The sequence below is a fragment of the Sorex fumeus genome, unplaced genomic scaffold (genome assembly GCF_029834395.1).
Source record: "Sorex fumeus unplaced genomic scaffold, SorFum_2.1 ptg000047l, whole genome shotgun sequence".
In the NCBI taxonomy this organism is placed as follows: Eukaryota; Metazoa; Chordata; class Mammalia; order Eulipotyphla; family Soricidae; genus Sorex; species Sorex fumeus.
Genome location: NW_026606104.1, coordinates 42511681 through 42532117, shown reverse-complemented (window position 1 = coordinate 42532117; position 20437 = coordinate 42511681). Strand labels below are relative to the sequence as shown.

The 20437-nt window shown below is 45.9% G+C and overlaps 1 protein-coding gene and 1 long non-coding RNA gene across 3 annotated transcripts in view; both read right to left on the bottom strand.

Moving 5' to 3' along the window:
- The window catches only part of CEP85 (centrosomal protein 85), a 51362-nt gene extending 37271 nt beyond the window's left edge, over positions 1–14091 (bottom strand). The window contains exons 1-2 of one of the 2 annotated variants that reach the window (XM_056122896.1): positions 13953–14091; positions 5111–5186 (exon numbers count right to left, since the gene is read on the bottom strand). In XM_056122896.1, the coding sequence (XP_055978871.1) occupies positions 5111–5165 (55 nt within the window). In that variant the 5' untranslated portion in view covers positions 5166–5186; positions 13953–14091. The remainder of the gene's footprint in view (positions 1–5110; positions 5187–13952) is intronic. The other variant, XM_056122898.1, reaches the window with a different exon arrangement.
- Positions 14092–16520: 2429 nt separating this feature from the next.
- LOC130032147 (uncharacterized) lies at positions 16521–19213 on the bottom strand. Its single transcript, XR_008793728.1, has 4 exons — positions 19011–19213; positions 18625–18736; positions 17099–17131; positions 16521–16638 (listed from the first exon to the last, which is right to left on the bottom strand). It is a non-coding gene; the product is annotated as an uncharacterized LOC130032147 (long non-coding RNA).
- Between the last annotated feature and the right edge of the window lie 1224 nt (positions 19214–20437).

Sequence of the window (20437 nt, the reverse complement as noted above, 5' to 3'; positions counted from 1 at the left end):
AATACAGTGTATTATGAAACAATTGTTCACAATACAGCTGTTTTAAGTACTCAAATACTTCAATACCTATCCAACCGTGCCCTTATCTCCACCAATGTCCCTGGTTTCCCACCCACCTCCCAAGTCTGCTCCCTTAGCAGGCATTAATTAATTTACTTTATATTGCTTATTACAACATTTATCTCATAATGGTGATGCTAAAGTCATGGCCTGAGGATTTAATGAGCTGTTAGGTACGAGTTGGGTCTTTTGTGTTATTGTTTTCACTCATTAAGCTTAGTGGGTTTCTATTCAATTTTCCCATCTAATTTTCCTATTTTTCCTGGGCTGTCAGTTCTGCGAAGCTTGGAGGTGTTCCGCAGCTGCATATGTGGCTGCATGCTTAAGGGGTTTTGGAGTTGGAACCATCTACTGCATGTGAAATCTCTTGAAGCTGGTTCATTTCTCTGGCAGTGATGGGAGTCAGATGTGGGAAGGTGGAGAGCAGGCCTTTAGCAGGGCGGGGACTTAATCTGCCCATAACCCAATAGGGTCCAGAGATCTTGGCTTGGTGATGGTCAGGCCTTTCCGGGATAATTCCACTGTCAGTATCTCTTGAGATCAGTCCTGAAAGTGGGCTGTTTTTTTGGCAGCAGCAGGAGCTGGATCCAAAGCCAGTTTTCTTTTCCTTTTTTTGTTTTTGTTTCTGGACCATACATACCTGGTCGTGCTCAGGCTTACTTCTAGTTCTATGCTCACAAATCATTCCTGGCAGGGCTAGGGGACCGATATAGGGTGCTGGGGATCAAATCTGGGTTGGTTGCATGCAAGGCAAGCACTCTACCCTGTGCACTGTCACTCCGGCTCCTCAAAGTTGCTCTTCTAAAATCTTACTATGTGAACAGACCATATCTAAGTTTGTCTGAGTGTGTGTGTGTGTGTGTATATGTTATATATTCTTAATAAATCCATTTAGCATATCTAGTGAACTTTCAAAATCTTGTTAACTCATATAAAGCTAAATTCCAGACCACTCAGTGATAACACAACTGAAACTGTTGGCATTCAAAAAGAATTCCAATATTTGTCGGATAAAAGATTACTGATACACAGTCCCAAAACTACAAAGACAACATAGAATACAGTCTTTCATGTTGTGTTATTCTGACTACAAACTGAACTATGTACCAAAGTCACTCTATTACAATTCTTCCTTTTGTTTCAGTATTTGGGCCACACACAGCTGCTATTGCTTGAGTACTATCACCAGCACTAAGGCACTATGTACTATGGAGGTAGGGGGAACACAATCTTTTGACCATTTCCCCCACCCTGTTTCAGATCTGTTTAATTATTTTTTGGAGGGGGGGAACCCAACTGTACTTGGGGCTCGCTCCTGTCTCTGTGCTCAAGGCAACACTTTTGGCAGACTTGGGGGAATATATGGGGTGCTGGGGATCAAGCCAGATTGGCCACATGGACGACAAATGCCCTACCCACTGTACTATCACACAGCCCCTTATTTTAGTTTTTTTTTTCTTTTCTTTTTGGGTCACACCTGGCGATGCTCAGGGGTTGCTCCTGGCTCTGCACTCAAGAATTACTCCTGGTGGTGCTCAGAGGACCATATGGGATGCTGGGGATCGAACCTGGATTGACCACATGCAAAGCAAATGCCCTATTGCTGTGCTATCATTCCAGTCCCTTCAGTTCTTCATATGACTTTTATTCCTAATCAGCCATGTGCTCTTGTTGGAATCCATGTAGGATTAGGATTAGAAATGAAGGGCTGGCTCACCCCCACCCCACCCCAAGAAATCAATAAATCAATCCATAAATTCACTTAAAATCACTTAACTTCCCATTAGTCGTCGATTTGCTCAAGCAGGCGCCAGTAACGTCTCCATTTGTCCCTGTCGCATGCTAGTGTAGCCCAATGGCATCTGTTCGCTCTGGGAACATGAAGAACCTCAAACCAATCGTTCATGATCTTGATGAAGAAGTCTGACCATCTGGTAGGTGGGCGGCCATGCGGTCTTTTGACATCCCGTGGGATCCAGTCGGTAACAGCTCTAGTCCAGCGGTCGTCTTTAAATCTCATTATGTGACCAGCCCATCTGATTTTTGACACCTTGGCACTACCACTACCCAGCCCCGCCACACTCCAGGACGCTTTCGGGACCCGCGCAGCTGCGCGACACATCATAAGACACTAAATACCCATCTTCCGGAATTGCCGTACCATATTTGATAGGGTTCAAATATGGTAACACCTACGAGGGCGATTAGAGGCCGCCCCAAAAGCCTCTATCCCTCTCGGAAAGACTGGCAAGCTACCGAGAGTATTCCGCCCGCAAGGAAGAGCCTGGCAAGCTATCCATTGTGTATTCGATATGCCAAAACCAGTAATTACAACTGGTCTCATCCACCTGACCCTGAAAGGCTTCACCGAAATGGCAGCACTAAGAAGGATGAGAAAGGAGAGGCCGACAAAATCTCAAGGCCGACCTAGGCTGCCACAACGAAGGAAGACAAAAATGATTGTCTGTACTTTCAATGCACGTACGCTAGCATCAGATGCATTCATCGAGGACCTGATGGTACAAGCGCGAATGATCAAGTACGACATCATTGGCCTGACCGAGACAAGAAGGCACGAATCTCACCATGCCATTTTCAACACTGGAGAAGAATTGTTTCTCGGAACATGAGATAAAAGAGGTGTCGGAGGCGTCGGTGTCCTTGTCAACACAAATTTGGCCATGAGCATTGATTCACTCGAATGAATGCCTAACAACCTGAATCGGACGTTTACATTTGAATAGACGTGGCTCACTGCCGGCAGTTTCTATCTTCGTTGTCTACGCACCAACATCTCATTATGATGAAAGAGAAATCGAGAAGTTCTACATGGAGCTGGAGAAGTTCTATAAAGAAGACCACACACCTTCTACAAGATCATTGTGGGTGATTTTAATGCCAAGATAGGACCGAGAAGATCAGCTGAAGAACTTCACATCGGGACCCATGGCCTAGAATGGAACGAACAGCGTGAGAGACTGTCTGAGTTCATCATGTTGACCAAGACCATCTATGGTAACTCACAGTTCCAGAAGGCAGAATCTAAACGTTGGACATGGGAGTCTCCCGGTGGACGATTCCACAACAAAATAGACCACATCATATTCAATCGACGGTTTTGCCTGACCGATGTCGCTGTTGTCCCAAAATTCCGAACAGGATCGGACCACCGTCTCCTTCGTGCAAAATTCTACTTCACAGAGCGGGGAGAAAGGGCTGCAAAGTTTAAAAAGAGAACTCCCAGAACGACCACCAACTGGGAGCTCTTTGGCACTATTGCGACAACATGGGAAGATGCCATTGTTGACAACATTGACAAGGAATACAATCGACTGGTTCAGCACCTCCATGATTGTGCGAGGAACGCCAAGAGAGAGATAGCCACAAAAAAACTCCTGTCTTCGAAAACTCTTGAGCTTATTCGCCAATGTGGTTTGGCGCATGCCTCAGGCAACTGCAAGCTAACGTCCGGGCTCGCAAAGCAGTGCAGAGATGCGATCAAGGAAGACCTCAAAGAGAGAAGAGCAGAAGTGCTGGTAGATGTGGCAGAAGCCGGGAAAAGTATTCATAACGCCCACCTGTCCTTCGCCAACTACAAGACCAAGATGACTGCCCTCCGATGTCCTGATGGATCCATCACATCCTCCAGAACGGCAATGGAGAAGATTATCCATGACTTCTACTCAAATCTCTTCGATAGCCATGTCCACTTGCCGACATACCAAATTCCACAGGATGGATATGTGGTTCCCAATGTTCTCCCTTCCGAAATCCGACACGCCATTTTGTCAGTAAAGAAACGAACAGCACCTGGCCCAGACAAGGTTAGACCTGAACACCTGAAGAACCTGCCGTCAGTACTCATCAATACACTGGCTCGGCTCTTCACACGCTACCTGTCTGAATGCAAGGTTCCGTCCCAATGGAAAACCAGCAGGACCGTACTACTGTTCAAGAAGGGAGACATCCATGACATTGGCAACTATCACCCGATCTGCCTATTGTCTGTCATCTACAAGTTGTTCACTCGAGTCATCCTAAATAGGATTGGCAGAACACTAGATGAAGGACAACCATGCGAGCACGCCGGGTTCCGCAAAGGATTCAGCACCATCGACCATATCCACACGATAACCAAGCTCATTGAGGTTTCTCGGGAGTTCAAGATGCCGCTGTTTAATGTTCATTGATTTAAAGAAGGCCTTTGATTCTGTTGAGACGGAAGCGGTCATTGAAGTCCTAGCCAATCAGGGCATTCAAGCCCAATACATCAAGATCCTCCATGAGCTGTACTGCGGATTCACTACCAGGATCTCACCATTCTACAAAGAAGTAATCATTGATGTCAAGAGAGGGGTTCGGCAGGGTGATACCATTTCACCGAAACTCTTCAGTGCCACCCTCGAGAACATCATGCAATGACTGGAATGGGAAGGAATGGGAGTGAAGATAGATGGTCGGCAACTACACCACCTCCGCTTTGCTGATGACATTATTTTAATAACACCAAACATCAGCCAAGCGGCACAAATGCTGGCCGACTTTGATCGTGAGTGTGGAAAGGTAGGACTACAGCTGAATCTTACGAAGACAATGTTTATGAGAAACAGCCTCGTTCCTGATGCCCCATTCGCTCTCAACGGAACAACCATCTCCGAATGCAACAGCTATGTGTACCAAGGTTGAGAAGTCAACATGACAAATGACCTAGCACCTGAACTGCGCAGGAGGAAGAGAGCGGCTTGGAACGCCTTCAAGAACGTCGAAGAAACAGCTAAGAGGATGAAAAATCTCCGGCTTCGGGCACATCTCTTTGATTCCACTGTTCTTTGATCCATAAATTTAAAAAAAAAAATAGAAATGAAGGGCTGTGCTCTGAAACCTGAAGAAACCTGTTTTACCTAGTCAATGTACCTGTTGTTACTCTTATTCTTTGAATACTATTATTTTGGTGAATACTTATCTGTTCAGGGTTTCCTTTAGCGGAAGTTTCTGTTAAGGAATAATAGAGCAAAGTTCTGAATTTAACCAGAAAATTCTGTTTACTCACTTGGTGAGGTAGCATGAGAGAGTCTCTCATTTGGGTACTTCTCTTGCATGGCCATCAACACAGTTATTTGAGTCAACTGCAAAATGAAAGAAAAAAAATTTAAAAAAAGATCAATCTCTAGAGGGGGGAGAATACACACACACACACACACACACACACACACACAAAACCCACACACACACACACACAACACACAGTTTTGTTTTCAGTGCTAGGGATCAAAACCAGGGCCTCTCTCAGGGGACCGGCAAGTCCAGCAGGTAACAAAATTGTCTTCACGAGGTTGATCCAAGTTCAATTCCCCCGAGTATCACCAGGAGTGACCCTGAGTGCAGAGCCAGGAATAAGCCCTGGCCACCACCGGATGTGGCCCCCAAACAAAACAAAAAACCAAACGAGGCCCTCTTATGTATAAGGCAAGTGTTCTACTACTCAGTGACATCCCTGGCCTTTTAAGGGGCATATTTAGGCAAAGCAATTCCCAATATTCCACCTTCCTAATGCAATAAAAAACCTAGATGTAGTCAGAAATTCCCAATACTAATTCCAATCTGATCCTAGACTCTTCAACTGGAAAAATTTAAATAAAATGTTCTTCATCTAGAGAGAGAGCTCAATAGGCTAAGGACAAGCTTTGGATGGAAGAGGCAGATTCTATCCTTTCTTGGCACCACATGATCCTCCTGACACCCAAGCATCAAACCTGGAGTACCGCATGAGTACTACCAGGAGTGTCCCAAAACCAAAAAATAAAATGGGTCTAGGCCAGTGAGATAGTACAGAAGTAAGGCAATTTCCTTGCATGAGGTCAAGCCTAATTAGATCCACAGAGCTGCATATGGCTCCCAAGCACTGCCAGGAGTGATCCCTAAGCATTAGAGCCAGGAGTAGTCCCTGTACACTACTGGGTATGACCCAGAGATCTTTAAAAAAAAGGGTGGGGGGAGCCTAGAAGGTTCAACGGCTTAATGTGCGTCTTAATTTTTTTTCAAAATTTATATTTTTATTCAATCTCTGTGAGATACAGCTACAAAACTTTCGTGATAGGGTTTCAGTCACACAATGTTTCAACACACATCCCTCCACCAGTTTACATTTTCCACCACCAATATCCCCTCTATCTTTCCTGCCACCTCACCCACTGCCTCCCTCCAGCCTACCTCTCTGGCAAGCACTTTCCTTCTTTTCTCCCCCCTCCTCTCCTCCTCTCCTCCTCTCCTCCTCTCCTCCTCCCCTCCCCCCTCCCCCCCCTCCCTCCCTCCCTCCCTCCCTCCCTTCCTTCCTTCCTTCCTTCCTTCCTTCCGTGCATTATGGCCTGCAATACAGATACTGAGAGGCCATCAGTTTGGTCCTTTACCCATTTCAGCACACATATCCCATCCAGAGTGATCCCTTCCAACTGTCACTGTCATAATGCTTCCTTCTCTATCTCAACTGGTCTCTCTCCTAGCCCTTGAGCCAGGCTTCAACCGTGGATCATTCGTCCTACTGTCCATGGATGTTCGTCTCCTACTATGTTTTAAAAAAAAAATCCCCACTACACCTTCCCTTTCTTCTTTGTTATAGCAATGACTAGAAGGTAGGGGTGAGGAAGGTTATGGGTTTGGTAAGATTAATACACATGCCTGGCTATCGTGTTCACTGAGGTTTACACTAGTTGCAATGTTCACACATATTCCCAGGGTTCACATTCTTACTGGGCAAGGCATTTGTCTGGCAAGGACAAGATTGTGAGTTTAAATCCCAGTGTTACTGCATGTGCTGAGTTGATCAGGGCAGTTCACTGTGATGCCTAACAAATGGTTTAATGGTTTGACAAGTACAGCAAGTACAGGGCCAAGTTCCTGGAGCCAAAGCACTGTGTGGTCCTGAAAACCACTGACTGGGGTCCCCAGCAAGGAAAAAAAACAAAAACTTAAAAAAAAAAGTGGACCATATTTAGAAGTGCTGGGGATATTCCCAGTTCGATGTTCAGAGATCAAACCCATCATTCCAGCATCTAAAAGAACACACTCCAGCCCACAGAACTATTTCCCTGGCCCTAAAAATAATAATGATTATGGGGCTGGAGAGATAGCTCAAAAGGCTGGAGTGCATGTCATGTCATAGTCCAACCACCACTGGGAGCAACCCCTGAGCAATGAGCTAGGAGTAGCCCCCAAGCACCACTGGATACAGCATAAAATTCAAACAAAATTATGATTACGTTCCTGATCCCAATTCCTAGCATGGATATATGTGGATGCTGCTTTGCAACAATAAGCTATTCTTATTTAACACCAAGTTAAAATAGTTTGCTCTGCAGTGCCAGGTAGACCTGGGGTCTACTGCATGCCAGGCATGGGCTTTGCTGCTCAGTCACATCCCAACTTAGACACCAAACAATTAATGTCCTGATCACCAAATTCTGGTGGAGTGCATGGGAGAAGAGATAAGATTCTCCATACCAACAAATAACGCTTGCAGATCAGAAGAATGTCGAAAAATTCAACTCAACTCTACAAAGGTTCAATCTCTAGATTCTGCTTCACTTCAGAACCTTAGTCACAAATCCAACTTAGTACCTATTGTTTTTTAAACTAATGTTTCTGAGGTTTCCAGGCCTCCCACCACAAATTCCATTAATTTGCTGGAGAAATAACAGAACTCAGATAAACATTTTACTTACTAATTAACTGATTTACTAGAAAAGGATGTAACTGCTAGATACTAGAGAATATAAGGCAAGCTATAGAGAAAAGGTAGAGCATTCTTGCCTCCCTCCTGAAGCACCATCCTTCCTAAATCTCTACAGGTTCATCAATCCAGAAGCCCAGAAGCTTTCCAAACCACATCCTTTTGGTTTTCATGGATGTTTCATTATGTGGGCATGATTGATTTAATCCAGAGGTTATTAAGTGATTGAATCCAACTATTTCTCACCTCTCCAAGAAGGATTAGTGGGGTGAGGGATGGAACAAAAAGTTCCAGCCCTCTAATCTCATGTTGGTTTTCCCAGCATCCAGGTCCCCAATCTTAGGTAAAAGGTAAAGGTAAAGGCCCTCCCGTTGATCGTCGATTTGCTCGAGCGGGCCCAGTAACGTCTCCATTGGAGACTTTGTTGTTACTGTGTTTGGCATATCGAATACTCTCGGTAGCTTGCTGGGCTCTATGAGAGGGGCGGAGGAATCGAACTCGGGTCGGCCATGTTGGCCGCTTGTAAGGCGAACGCCCTACCACTGTGCTATCGCTCCAGCCCCAATCTTAGGTACTTTCCAAAAAGTCACCTCCACCAGCAACATAAAGAAACACACTGGTCACAATCATTACTTAGAAAAATCAAAGTTTTGGGGAGTTGGAACTTTATACCATGAAAAATACATGAAGATTATAACACCGCACATTACTTTTGGCTTTTAAACTTTGCCATGAATCTTTGTAACCATGGGGACAAGATGGGAGGATGAAGTGGAGAAAGAATAGGGCTAGATATAGTACAGGTGTTAAGAACCTTCCATACACCATTTGTCCCCAAGCACTTCTAAGAGCAGTCCTTGAACACAGAGACAGAAGTAGTCCCCCAGTAAAGCCAGGTATACACCCAAACATCTCCCCCCCAAAAAAAAAACTAAATAATCAATAGTGAAGTAGTATAGCTTCAATTATAATTAACATAAAACAAATTACTTAATTTCCCAGTAATGAAAGTTAGTTGTAAGAAACACAAAGAGGGGGAGAAGAAATAGAACAGAGATATAAAGTGTTTGCCTTTCATGTATCAGGGCCCAGTTCTGGAAATACTGGGTACAGCTCCGGGAGCCCCCAACACTCCAGAACCCTCACAGCACATCCTTAGGTCTTTCAAACTATCTGGCCCAGTTGCCAAGAATGGTTGGGATGGTACCCAGTCCCCCTGAACCTCTTAGGAGAAAGACTGCACCCAAATTAAAAATTTCTTAAAATTTTATTTGGGGGCTAAAGAGATATGGCAAAGGTACTTGCCTTGTAGTAAACTCAGGTTTGATCCCTAGCACTGTATACAATCCCGAGACCCTCCAGGAGTGATCCCTGAGCACCATCAAGAGTGGCCCCCTTTGGGGGTATGGTGCCACCAGCAGGTAAATCTGTACCTGTGAGGCGAGTGCATCAGCAGCCTGATGGCGCCTTCAGACTTCCAGATACCCCAAAATTGCTGCTGTGCCTTTGGCCAGACCCCAAAAACTTGGGGCAAAGTTTACCAAGAACGTAAATGGCCAAAAGTTAGATATGTGGGAGACACTCCCACAAACCACCTCCGGCTCAGCTATATAATTGGAGGCATGGCCTCTCTGGTTCCTGATTGAACTGCTTAATGGCCATGATCCCAGAGACTCAGAAACAAATCTCAAAACCCAGTGGCTTTTGGCAGAAATGTGTCTGGACCCCGCAATAGGTTACTGTTGCCAGGTCACCCGAGGGGGGAAAGGGTGCTATCCCTCCGCTTGCTCCCCCTTGGCGGCTCAGTGGCTATCATCCTCCAGGGGCCATTGGGACCGCAGTGACGAAACTTGTTGGGCCTCATGGGATGGGGGTGGAGCCAGTCCTGTCCTCCCCGTCCCAACGAGACCTCAAGTCATTGCCCACAAATGGCCTCTTTGGCTCCTGATCAAGCTGCTTAATGGCCATGATCCCAGAGACTCAGGAGCAAATCTCGGAACCCAGCAGGTTTTGGCAGAAATTCCTCCAGATTTAAGTGCTAAAATTTTGAAATTTCAAAATCGTGTGGCCACTACTGCAGTCACATGACATCATATGTTATTCATAACCAGTAACAGAAAACAAATTGTCTACTGTTGCCTTTTCAGCAGATCTAAGTGTTGGGGTAAAATCTCAAATAATAATGGTGGGTCTGGTGTCAAAACATTGAATGTGATCAAAGCAGAGAGAGAGTAATGTGGAAATCATCTGCCCCACAGGTAGGGGGACGGTGTGGTGTGGGGGTATACTGGGGTTGTTGGGGGTGGAGAATGGGCACTGGTGAAGGTACGGGTGTTTCATTGTATGACCGAGACTTAGACTCAAAAGTTTTGTAACTGCTCTCACGGTGATTCAATAAAGAAAATTATAAAAAATGAAAGAAAAATAAAAGAGTGACCCCTCTCAAAAAAAAAAAGAAAAAAAATTATTTATTATAATGGTAGTGCTGAGTATTCTGCAAAAGTCTGATTACTATCTGTATGAACAAAAACTTTATAACAATAGCAAAAAATACGATGTTCTTGGCTATTTTTGGTCACACTTGGTGATGCTTGGGTTACTCCTGGCTCTGCACTCAAGAATTACTTTTGGCAGTGCTCGGGGGACCATATGGGATGCCAGGGATCGAACCTGGGTTGGCCGTGTGCAAGGTAAATGCCCTATCTACTGTACTATCACTCCAGCCCCAACTCTATGATTCTTATACCACCAGGGAAAGCCCCTGGGGCCTTGGGCCAGCTGGTCCTAAGTGCTTGGGCAGAGTGGACAAGGGCTATTAAATTTCAGAATTAGGATTAAATGTATCCATATAAAATGTTAGTAATAATAACTATGATGATGGTTTGAGGGCCACCCAAATATAAATATCTTATATTTGAATACTACTTGAGAGGCAGTACAAAGGAGTGGTTCAGAGTATGGACACTTGATCAGAAAGCTTGGGTTGAAGTCTAATTTCGGAACTTAATCTGCTGTGTAATTTTTTATTGATTAATATATCTTGATTTCTTCAGAAATATGAGGATAAAGCAGGACCTAATTCATGCTAATTCATTTACAATTAACATAATCTTCCCTGGCATATTAAATCTTAAGTTTTTATTATTAGTTGACAGAAGTACGAATTTAGAAACACTTGACTTGTTTTGAATAGGGGGCTTGCCTTGCAAGTGGGCAACCTGGGTTTAATACCTGGCACCACATATGGTCCCCTAAGTCACTGGGAGTGATTCCTGCGTGCAGAGCCAGCTCGGTGTGACCCAAAAACAAAATAAAACAAAATTTAAAAAAACAGTCCCTGAAGAGTTTGGCATAAATATAATTAGAGTTAAAATTCAACTTTGGAGGTGAAAAATAAAACAGGTTATAAGGATACCATTTCTCTAATGTATTTTATTGACCTCTATCGTTTTCTCTTAGTAACAACTCAAACCCTGATTCACTATATCTAAAACAGACATGAGACCATCCCCTGGACATCCAAGTCTTCATAAACTCAATGCACTTTGACTGCTTAATTTATGGCTATTATTCAGTGTGTCAATGGTGACATTAGAAAAATTCTATTTCCTACTACTAGTGATTGCAAATAGTCAACATCAAAATCTTTTTTTCTTTAAGGCAGAGATTAAAACCCGGGCCTCACACATGCAAAGCACGCACTCTACCACTGAGCTACCTCTCCTGCCCTCAAAATCCTTTTCTTTACCCCTTCCTTAAAGTATAAGGAACGGATGGTAGGGCTGGAGCAACAGTAGAGAAAGTGGACACTTGATTTGCATGCTACTGACCCAAGTTCAATCCTCAGCATCCCATACAGTTCCCCATGTACTGCCAGGAGTAATTTCTGAGTGCAGAGCCAGGAGAAACTCCTGAGCATTAATGTGTGGCCCAAAAGCAAAACAGAAAATAGCAGGAAACAGAGAAAGAAAGAAAGAAAGAGAGAGAGAGAGAAAGGAGAAAAAGGAAAAGAAAGGAAAAAAAGAAAGGAAAGGGATAGTAGGCCCATTAGAGTATGAGACCATTCTAATCTAATAGCAGACCTATTAAAAACAGTGCAGCTCTGGGCTGGAGTGAGAGTAAAGCAGGCAGAATTTTTGCCTTGCATGCAGCACTCAGGTTTGATCCCTGGATGGTCCTCCCAGCCCCACCAGGAAAAAAACCTGAGCACAGAACCAGAAGTAAGCCCTGGGCACAGCCAGGTGTGCCCCCCCCCCCACCAAAAAAAATCCCAACAAATAACTGTACAGATTTTAAAAACGCAGTGTACAGAGGCAAATATTTAAAAAGTACACAACATTGATGGCTTCTATCATCAAAGCCCTTTAAAATACAGACAGACACTGATGGAGGGATGTGGATACTGGTGGTAGGTCTGGAATCAGAACACTGTACACTGTAAGCCTGAAACTCTATAATTAACACCACTGTAAATCGCAGTGCCTAAATAAAAAATTCTTAAATAAAATACAGACATGATTATTCAACAAATTCAACATGTATTCAGTGGTTACAATCCATCAGGAACTGTGCTAGCCACTTGGCAGGTACCATGTTTAATAATCACCTCAAAATTATAAGGCGGTTTACTATTATTATTATTCATAAAGACAAGAAAATAAAGGTTGAGAGAAATAAAAGTTACAGAGCTAGGAAGAGGCTTCAAAGCCAGGACTGCATGCTAATGTTGTTTAGCCAGCATTCTTTGATGTCTGACAAAGAGAAACAGTTATTAAAGCACCACAAATTGGAGTTTCTACCTCAGATGTAGTCAGAGCTGCCAGTCCCATAGCAGTCAGGAACAGGGACAACTCTCATTTCTTAACACACACTCAACCATTGGCTATCACCCAGGCTTTATTTCCCCAAGGTGCTATCCAAGTATTAGATTTTGAGTTGTAACAAGCATTTCTCCTCTAGAAGAATTATAACCTCCGTGTGGAATGTCACAGTTGGCAGCTACTGAGCTCAGCACATCAAGCTGGGTGAGGATCTGAAGGACAGACAGCTGACATAGGGACGTGAAAAATCTCACACAACCACACTCTTTTCACAGCACTGATGATGCATTAAACCAAACCCTCAGGAAAGAAAAAAAAGAAAAACAACGACATCCTTGCCAAGAAGCTGCCTTGACAAGGGCCAAGACCAAGTAAATCCAAGGAAGCCCAGAGACATAGGAAACCATCAAACCATTCCTTCTGAAAGAGACTGCAATGAGATATGAGACTTTGGGGCGCTACTCCCCGCAGAGGAAGAACCCAGGGCTCAGTGTGCGTGTCCACACTGCAGCCTTTGAGGGGACCTCTGCATCGTCCTGGCTGCACACCCCTACCCTCCACCACGCACTTCATCACCCAGAAGACATGGATTTGAGCCCTCCTCTGGCTGCTCTGGGCCACGGGCTGGAAACGGAGCAGAGTGAAGGCAACGGGGCGTGTGATCTCCGCGGGTCCTGGGGCGAATCGAGCGCTCCACACGCTACATCGCACAAGCTTTTGCCTCCGACACTTGAGCCTGTTATCAGCCAAGCCGCGGCTCCTCCTCGTCTAGACTCCAGAGAAGGGTTCCCCAATCTCGGGGCTCCTGGCATCGCAGGTGGGCTGAATCTCGGGCAGGGGAGGAGCTGTCCTCACGAGGTGCGAGGCTGTCGGGCGCGCCCCTGACTCCCAGTCAGAATCCTCTTCCCCGAGAAGCCGCTCACACCGCGGCTCCCCGTCTGACGTCCCCGACTACGGCAGCGCCTCTCCCGCCGAGCTCTCGGAGTTTCTCCCCCACTGAGAGCAAACCGGGTCAGCGCCCGTTGGGACTCCGCGTCCCGCGTGTGGGGGCAAGGAGGGCTCCCCGCCGGCAAAGCAGCGGAGCGGCGGAGGGAACACGGTGAAGAGGTCGGGGAGGCGACAGCGACCGGCGGGGCTGTGCGGGTTTGCGGGGGAAGGGGGAGAAAAAAAATTTAAGGCCAGGCGCTGAGAGACCAAGGGGAACCGGCTCAGGGGCTCTGCGCGTGCGCTCTGCTCTCCCGCGCACCCCCAACTCCCGGAGGTAGGTAGCGTCTGAGGCTCCGCCCGGACTCCCAAGGTGGGGTAGGGTCAGTCAGTCTGGGGCTCCCGAGGGCAGCAGAACTTACGTGGGCGTGAAAACTGCGGCGAAATCGCACACTCAGGGATACTGACTAGTCACCACGTCGGAAGCGAACGGCGGTTCAGTCTCTCGGTTTCGCCAACGGCCGTTACACGCCCGCCTGGCCGCGCGCCTGGCCGCGCGCCCCGCCCCTTTATGCTCGCCTGAGACCAATCAGGAGTCGGGCCGCACCACTGTCCCGCCCCTTCGCGCTGCAGCTGGCGCCCAGAACAGGAGGATCTTTTTTTTTTTGCGCATGAGCCCGCGTCTCTCGAGCTCCCTTAGTCTTCTCGGCTGCGGCAGGCCGGGACTCGCTGTGGGCGGAGCCCTCGTCACCCAGACCTAGGAAGTGGCGCAGCTGGAGGCCCGGGCGAATCCTTCGGGAATCCCACGCAGCCCGCCCAGCGGTCCTCCATCCCCCACCACTCCTTCTTAGGCCTCCCACCTGAACCACGGGTCAGGTTGTGACCAGGTGTTATGGTGTGGCACGCAGCTCCTTGTCAGGTTAAGAATCTGCGATTGAATTGGTCTGAGTCAATGAAGGGTCAGGAACCCAAGGGTAGGGAACCCAAACTCAGTTCCCTAGGAAAAGGATCTAAGTTCATTTGCATTATGTATATATCCTTGAAAAATCCGACTGGGAAACTGTTTTAAAAAGGAACTCTGGCGGCAAAGATAGTACAAGCGTGAAGGCGCTTGCCTTGCAGGCTGCTTACCGCGCTTCCATCTCAGGCACTGCATATGGAGCCCTCAGCACTAACTGAAACGGAAGAGTAAGCCCTAAGCAACGTGCGGTGTGACCCCCTGATGCTGGGAATCGAACCCTGGTCGGCAGCGTGCAAGACAGACACCCTCCCCACTGTCCTATAGCTCCAGCCCAACCTTTAGGACCTTTTAAATTCTATTCCTGACCTATGAAGTCATTATCTATTACCAATGAAATGTGTACGCTAATTTAACAAATGTGTGACTTTGACAAACAAAAAAAAAATATATATATATAGATAGATTGTTCACGACTTAATTTTTTCATGAGTTGTTAAAAGCATTTAAATGATTTAAAAAAAAGAATTTGGGCAATTTAAAATTGAGTGGACCAGAGAGATAGTACAGTGGGAGGAGTGTTTGCCTTTCACATACATGTCTCATCTGGGTGGGATCCCTGACCCCAAATATGGTCTTCTTGATCCCTGCCAGTAGTAATTCCCTAAACACAGAGTAAGCCCTGAGCATCACTGGATGTGGTCCAAAAATAAAAACTAAAAGACTTAAATTTGGTATTAGAGAGGTAGTATAATAGGTAAGAAAAATACTTATACTCACAACTGACCTAAGCCCCAGACTTGATCCCTGACACCACATATGGTTCCTGCCAGTAGTGATTTCTAAACATAGAGCCAGAAATAAGCCCTGAGCATCACAAGATGTGGCCACCACCCCCCCCCCCATTAAAAAAACAGACTATTATTGGACCTCTAGATGTGTCATTGGGGGGCCTCTGAGCCATAGGATTTGTATGGCCTTATAGCCCCCAGCACTGCCAAATCGAAGTACTGCATTACTGGGCAGAAGATCACACTGCTGTACCCAGTACTCAACCTCATTGGATGGAGTAGAGCATAGTCCAGATTGCACTATTGAAAATGAAGGAAAAAATTGGAAGGGGCTTAGGGCCTTCTTGTGATTTTATGTAGGTGTCATCTCTACCAACTTAAAAAGTCTGTCTTGAATTCTGGGCTTTCTACATTCAGCTCTTTTCTCTGTAAGGTCAAAGATTGTATTTTGTGTAACTTTAAATCCCCCAGTCTTAACGTAGTTGTTGGTAACTTTCAACTTGCTTTTTAGAACAAGCACTGTTGTATCCGAATTCTGCTAGACAGCTCATACTTCATGAGGTAAGAAATAATCAGTGAAGGGCCAGAGAGATAACTTAGCAGAATGTACCAGAGAGCTGGGTTCAATCCAAGCACCACTAGGGGTAACTTCCTTGAAGCACTGACCTGGGAAAACAGGAAGAGCCCCTGAGCACTGCAGTGTGTGGCCCCCAAACCATCATCATAGTTATTATTACTAACATTTTATATGGATACATTTAATCCTAATTCTGAAATTGAATAGCCCTTGTCCACTCTGCCCAAGCACTTAGGACCAGCTAGCCCAAGGCCCCAGGGGCTTTCCCCGGTGGTATAAGAATCATAGAGTCTTCATGTTGAAATAGCAATCACCTGATCAAACTGTGGACTCCATAGAGAAAAGAGTAACTACACACACAAAAACACACACTCAGACAAGGAGCTAATGTTTTACAGTCAGATCACACAGGAAAGGAGTCAGACAAAGGAGAATTCTCTAGTGTTTATTGACCATATTCTGTGTACTGAATTTCTGCCATATTGAGCAGCTTGGAAGAATTGCAGAGAAGGGAAAAGGATGTGAGATGGGAAGCATAGCCAAAAGCTCAGAGGCTCCACTCCTCACCAACGTAGAAGGCTCAAACTTGGGTCCTCTTTTCACGCCCTAGCCCTCTGGTTCCTAACGCAAGGACAAACTAAATTTTGCCTCTTTCTAAAATCGTTTTCCATCAAGCAACTAAACTAGAGGCCAAGGACTAGAGTCTAGAGAAAGTACATAAGCAGAACTTTATCCTAGTATCCAGCCTATCAACATCAGAAGAGAGATGGTGATCCAGACTCCTGTAGGAAAGAGAAAAATGATTATAAAAAAGGACTGGGTGGCTTTGGAAACCTTTTAGGCTTAGATGATCTTCTACTTTGAGAGATCACTAATCCATTCATGCACTTTTTTATGCCAGCTCATCTGTTTTATTGGCGTCAAGGTGGATGGGGAGAAAAAGACAAAAAAACACTCTCTAGTTTAATGTGGACTCAACTTAACCCCCCTCACCATTACCTACCTGACTCTGTGTCTAGAAATTTCTGTCTCTGCTCTATATTAATTCTGGGGAGTGTCAGTGATGAGGGGCAAAACTTTAGGACAATCTACACCTGTACATTGATCATTCTGCCATGAACTACTGAGGAAGCCGAGAATCAGAGTAACTGACTTCTCCCAGATCACATGGTATTGAGTAGACATGATCCAAGACCAGTACCTGACAGAACACACTGTGATCCCCAGAGCCCATTTACTAACCTGTTGAACTCCTGTTGCTGGAGGCATTGGACTCTAAAAAGACACAGAAAGACTGAGTTTAGGGACTGGATGTGGCTCAGTGATTATGTGTGAAATTCTGGGGGTGGTTATATATGAAATTCTGGGCTTGATTCCCAGATCAGCAAAATAGAAAAAAGAAAGATCGCACTTGAGGAGTCATCCTGGCCTATACTTACCCATCATTTCAGCCTTAGGCTTTTGCCTAAAACTGACCCCTTACTGATGTTGAGACTCAGAAGGTCATGATAAATGAACCTTCTACCTCTAATTTAGAATGGATTTACAGCTCATTCCCATTCTGGAATTGCCTGCATTCCAAATTCCAATATGGAAAGTGTAATTCTTTTAGTTTGTAGAATTCCTTCTTCTATCTCATCTTTCTTAAACAAAACGATTTTACTTTACTGAAAAAAAAAAAAGAGAGAACAGACTTACTGGATGGGTGAGAGGCTCATAGGGCTGAGCACATGTTTGCATGCAGGAACTGGGTTTTGGTTTGGTTTGGATTGGGGTCACTTCTGGCAGGGCTCAGGGTTTACTCCTGGTTCTATACTCAGAGACCAATCTTGGCAGGGCTTAAAGAACCATATATAGTACCGGGGATCAAACCTGAATTAGGGGGCTGGAGCAATAGCACAGTGGGTAGGGCGTTTGCCTTGCATGCAGCCAACCTGGGTTTAATTCCCAGCATCCCATAAGGTCCCCCGAGCACTGCCAGGAGTAATTCCTGGGTGCAGAGCCAGGAGTAACCCCTGAGCATCGCCGGGTATGACCCCCAAAAGTAAAAATATTAAAAAATTAAATTAAATTAAAAAATCTGAATTGGGTAGGTACAAAGGAGTCTGGTTTGATCCCCAGCTCTCATGGTCCAAACAACACCAGAAGCCTAGCTAGGAGTAGACTCTGAGTACCACCAGCTGTATTACTACACCACCCCAACTCTCCCAAAAGAATAGTGTTACTGAAAAAAGACTTTCCTGAGAGGGAAAAGCTTTGAAGGACCATCATGGAACAGAAAAAGATGGTTCTTTGGGATCAAAGGAAGCACAGGGATTAAGATGGTTGTCTTGCATGCAGTTGACCAGGGTTTGATCCCCAATACTCCATATGGTCCCTCGAGCCTCAGCTGACAGGAGTAAGCCAAAAAATGTGGCCCTAAAGCAATCAAACAAACAAAAACAAGACAGTTCCCAGGACAGCAAGGATTTACAAATGAGGGCTGCCTAAAGGAAACACAGACAAGCTAACTGGGGGACTGGAAAGGTGAGAATGGAAGGAGAGGAGCAGAGTTGGTCTCAGCCTATAATGTTAGAGAGGAAAGGAATCCTATGAGAGGAGCAGATCCGATGTCAAGGAGATTGGGCTGGTGTGGGAGACTTAGAATTAGGAAGGAGTGCAAGAACATGAGAATGGAAGAGGACTCCAACGTAAGGTCAGGGTTCTCAGGGCAGATCCCTGGGAGATTTCAAAGAGGAGGCAGGGAGGCCACCACGTGATCCAGTTACCGCTTATTCGGATGGGCCCGAACTCTATCCAGACAGATTGACTCTCCAAGTCCTTGCTGCCTCGAATCTCCCAAGGCCGATTTTTCGCAGGCGAACTCTTCTGGCTACAGGTCTGTGGGAAACCGACCATAAGAGTCGCTAAGTCCCTTTCCGCCCCAGCCAGGGAGGACCTTGCCCTGAACCCCAATAAGGTCCCGCTACAGTAACCAGAAACCTAAAATTTAAAAATCAACCCTTACCCCAATGAGCCCCGCCCCCGGACCGGATAGGCCAATCCCCCGCCCGGCCCCGCAGGATGAGGGCGTTGCTGCGACCGTTGCCGGCCAACCCTGGCTGTAGGAGGCTGCAGCGACTAGGGCTGGGAGCTCCCAGGGCTTCCTGCTTACCGGCTGGCACGGATGTCCTGCTCGTTTGTCGCATAGGGTCACTCGGCCGTGCAGGTAGAGTGTATCTCTGGCCAAGAAGCGGATCAGGTTGAAGGCCAGCGTCACTTCCAGAGAGTCTCCGTTGGCTCGCAGTCCCCCGAGCAGCTGGTTGCTAACTGGGCAGCTACCGGAGGAGAGATAGAACAGAGGTCACGGCGATTGCCTCCAAGTTTGATTGACCCCGGTGCAATACCCGGCACCTATCTGATACGCTGAGTACTGCCAGCAATGTGCCCTGAGCACCGATGGGTGCGGCCCAACCCGCCCACCAAACAAAACTAAAATTGTGCAGCTGCAAGAAGGGGCAGCGCCACCTACTGTTAGCAATCCCGGCTTTCGGGAACTAGTGGAGGTGAACTCTGATTTCCCCGTTATTGTCCTGTTCGGAAATTCCCAAGTGAGAGAACTTTAAGTGCATTATTTCGTTTTATCCTCACATCAGTCCTTGGAGGAAGACAATGTCATGCCCACTTCCTCCCTCATTTCTTTCTGGTTCTTCCTTTCCTGTTTAGTTTTTATTGTCAGGCTCAAATACAGGGCCTCACACATGCAAGGCAAATAAATGCTCTACCATAAGCCTCCCCAGCCCTCAGGCACTGGCATTTGTGGAAAGATCTTGGGTAAGACCAAAGTTTTGAGCTTTTCTTTATTTTGTTTTTTTGGTTACACCCCAGCTTAAGAAGCCATGTGATGCCAGAGGTTGAACATGGACCTTCTGCATGCAAAACATGTTTTCTAGCCCTTCTCCCTGGCCCCCTTTCCTTTTTAAATAATCTTTTCTCTCCTTTTTTCTTTTATTTACCCTCTTTAACCTCGTGGTTATTATGTTTATGTGTCAGTAGTAATTCATGGCCAAATAACATTTTCTTGTCTTTCTTATGTATGATGTATATATAGTAAGTTAAGGGATTTATATAGGGCCTGTGATATAACATCCACAGACAGAAAGAAATTATTTAGCTTTACTTATTTATTTATTTTTGGTTTGGGGCAAGCACCATACCTGCTATACTATCTCACCACCTCTCCACTCTCCAGAAAGGTTATTTTTTTTTTTCTTTTTGGGTCACACCCAGCGATGCACAGGGGTTACTCCTGGCTCTGCACTCAGGAATTACCCCTGGCGGTACTCAGGGGACCATATGGGATGCTGGGAATCGAACCCGGGTCTGCGGCGTGCAAGGCAAACGCCCTACCCGCTGTGCTATCACTCCAGCCCCTATATAGGTTTTATACAACATGCTCAGGAGAATTGGGAAACATAAGTGAACAAAACAGATCAAACCTGTTTTCTTTGAGAGATAGAAAGAGTGAGAGAAGAAAAGTGCCTGCCATAGAGGAAGTGGGGAAATCATAGCAGGAGGGAAACCGGGGACACTGGTGGTGGG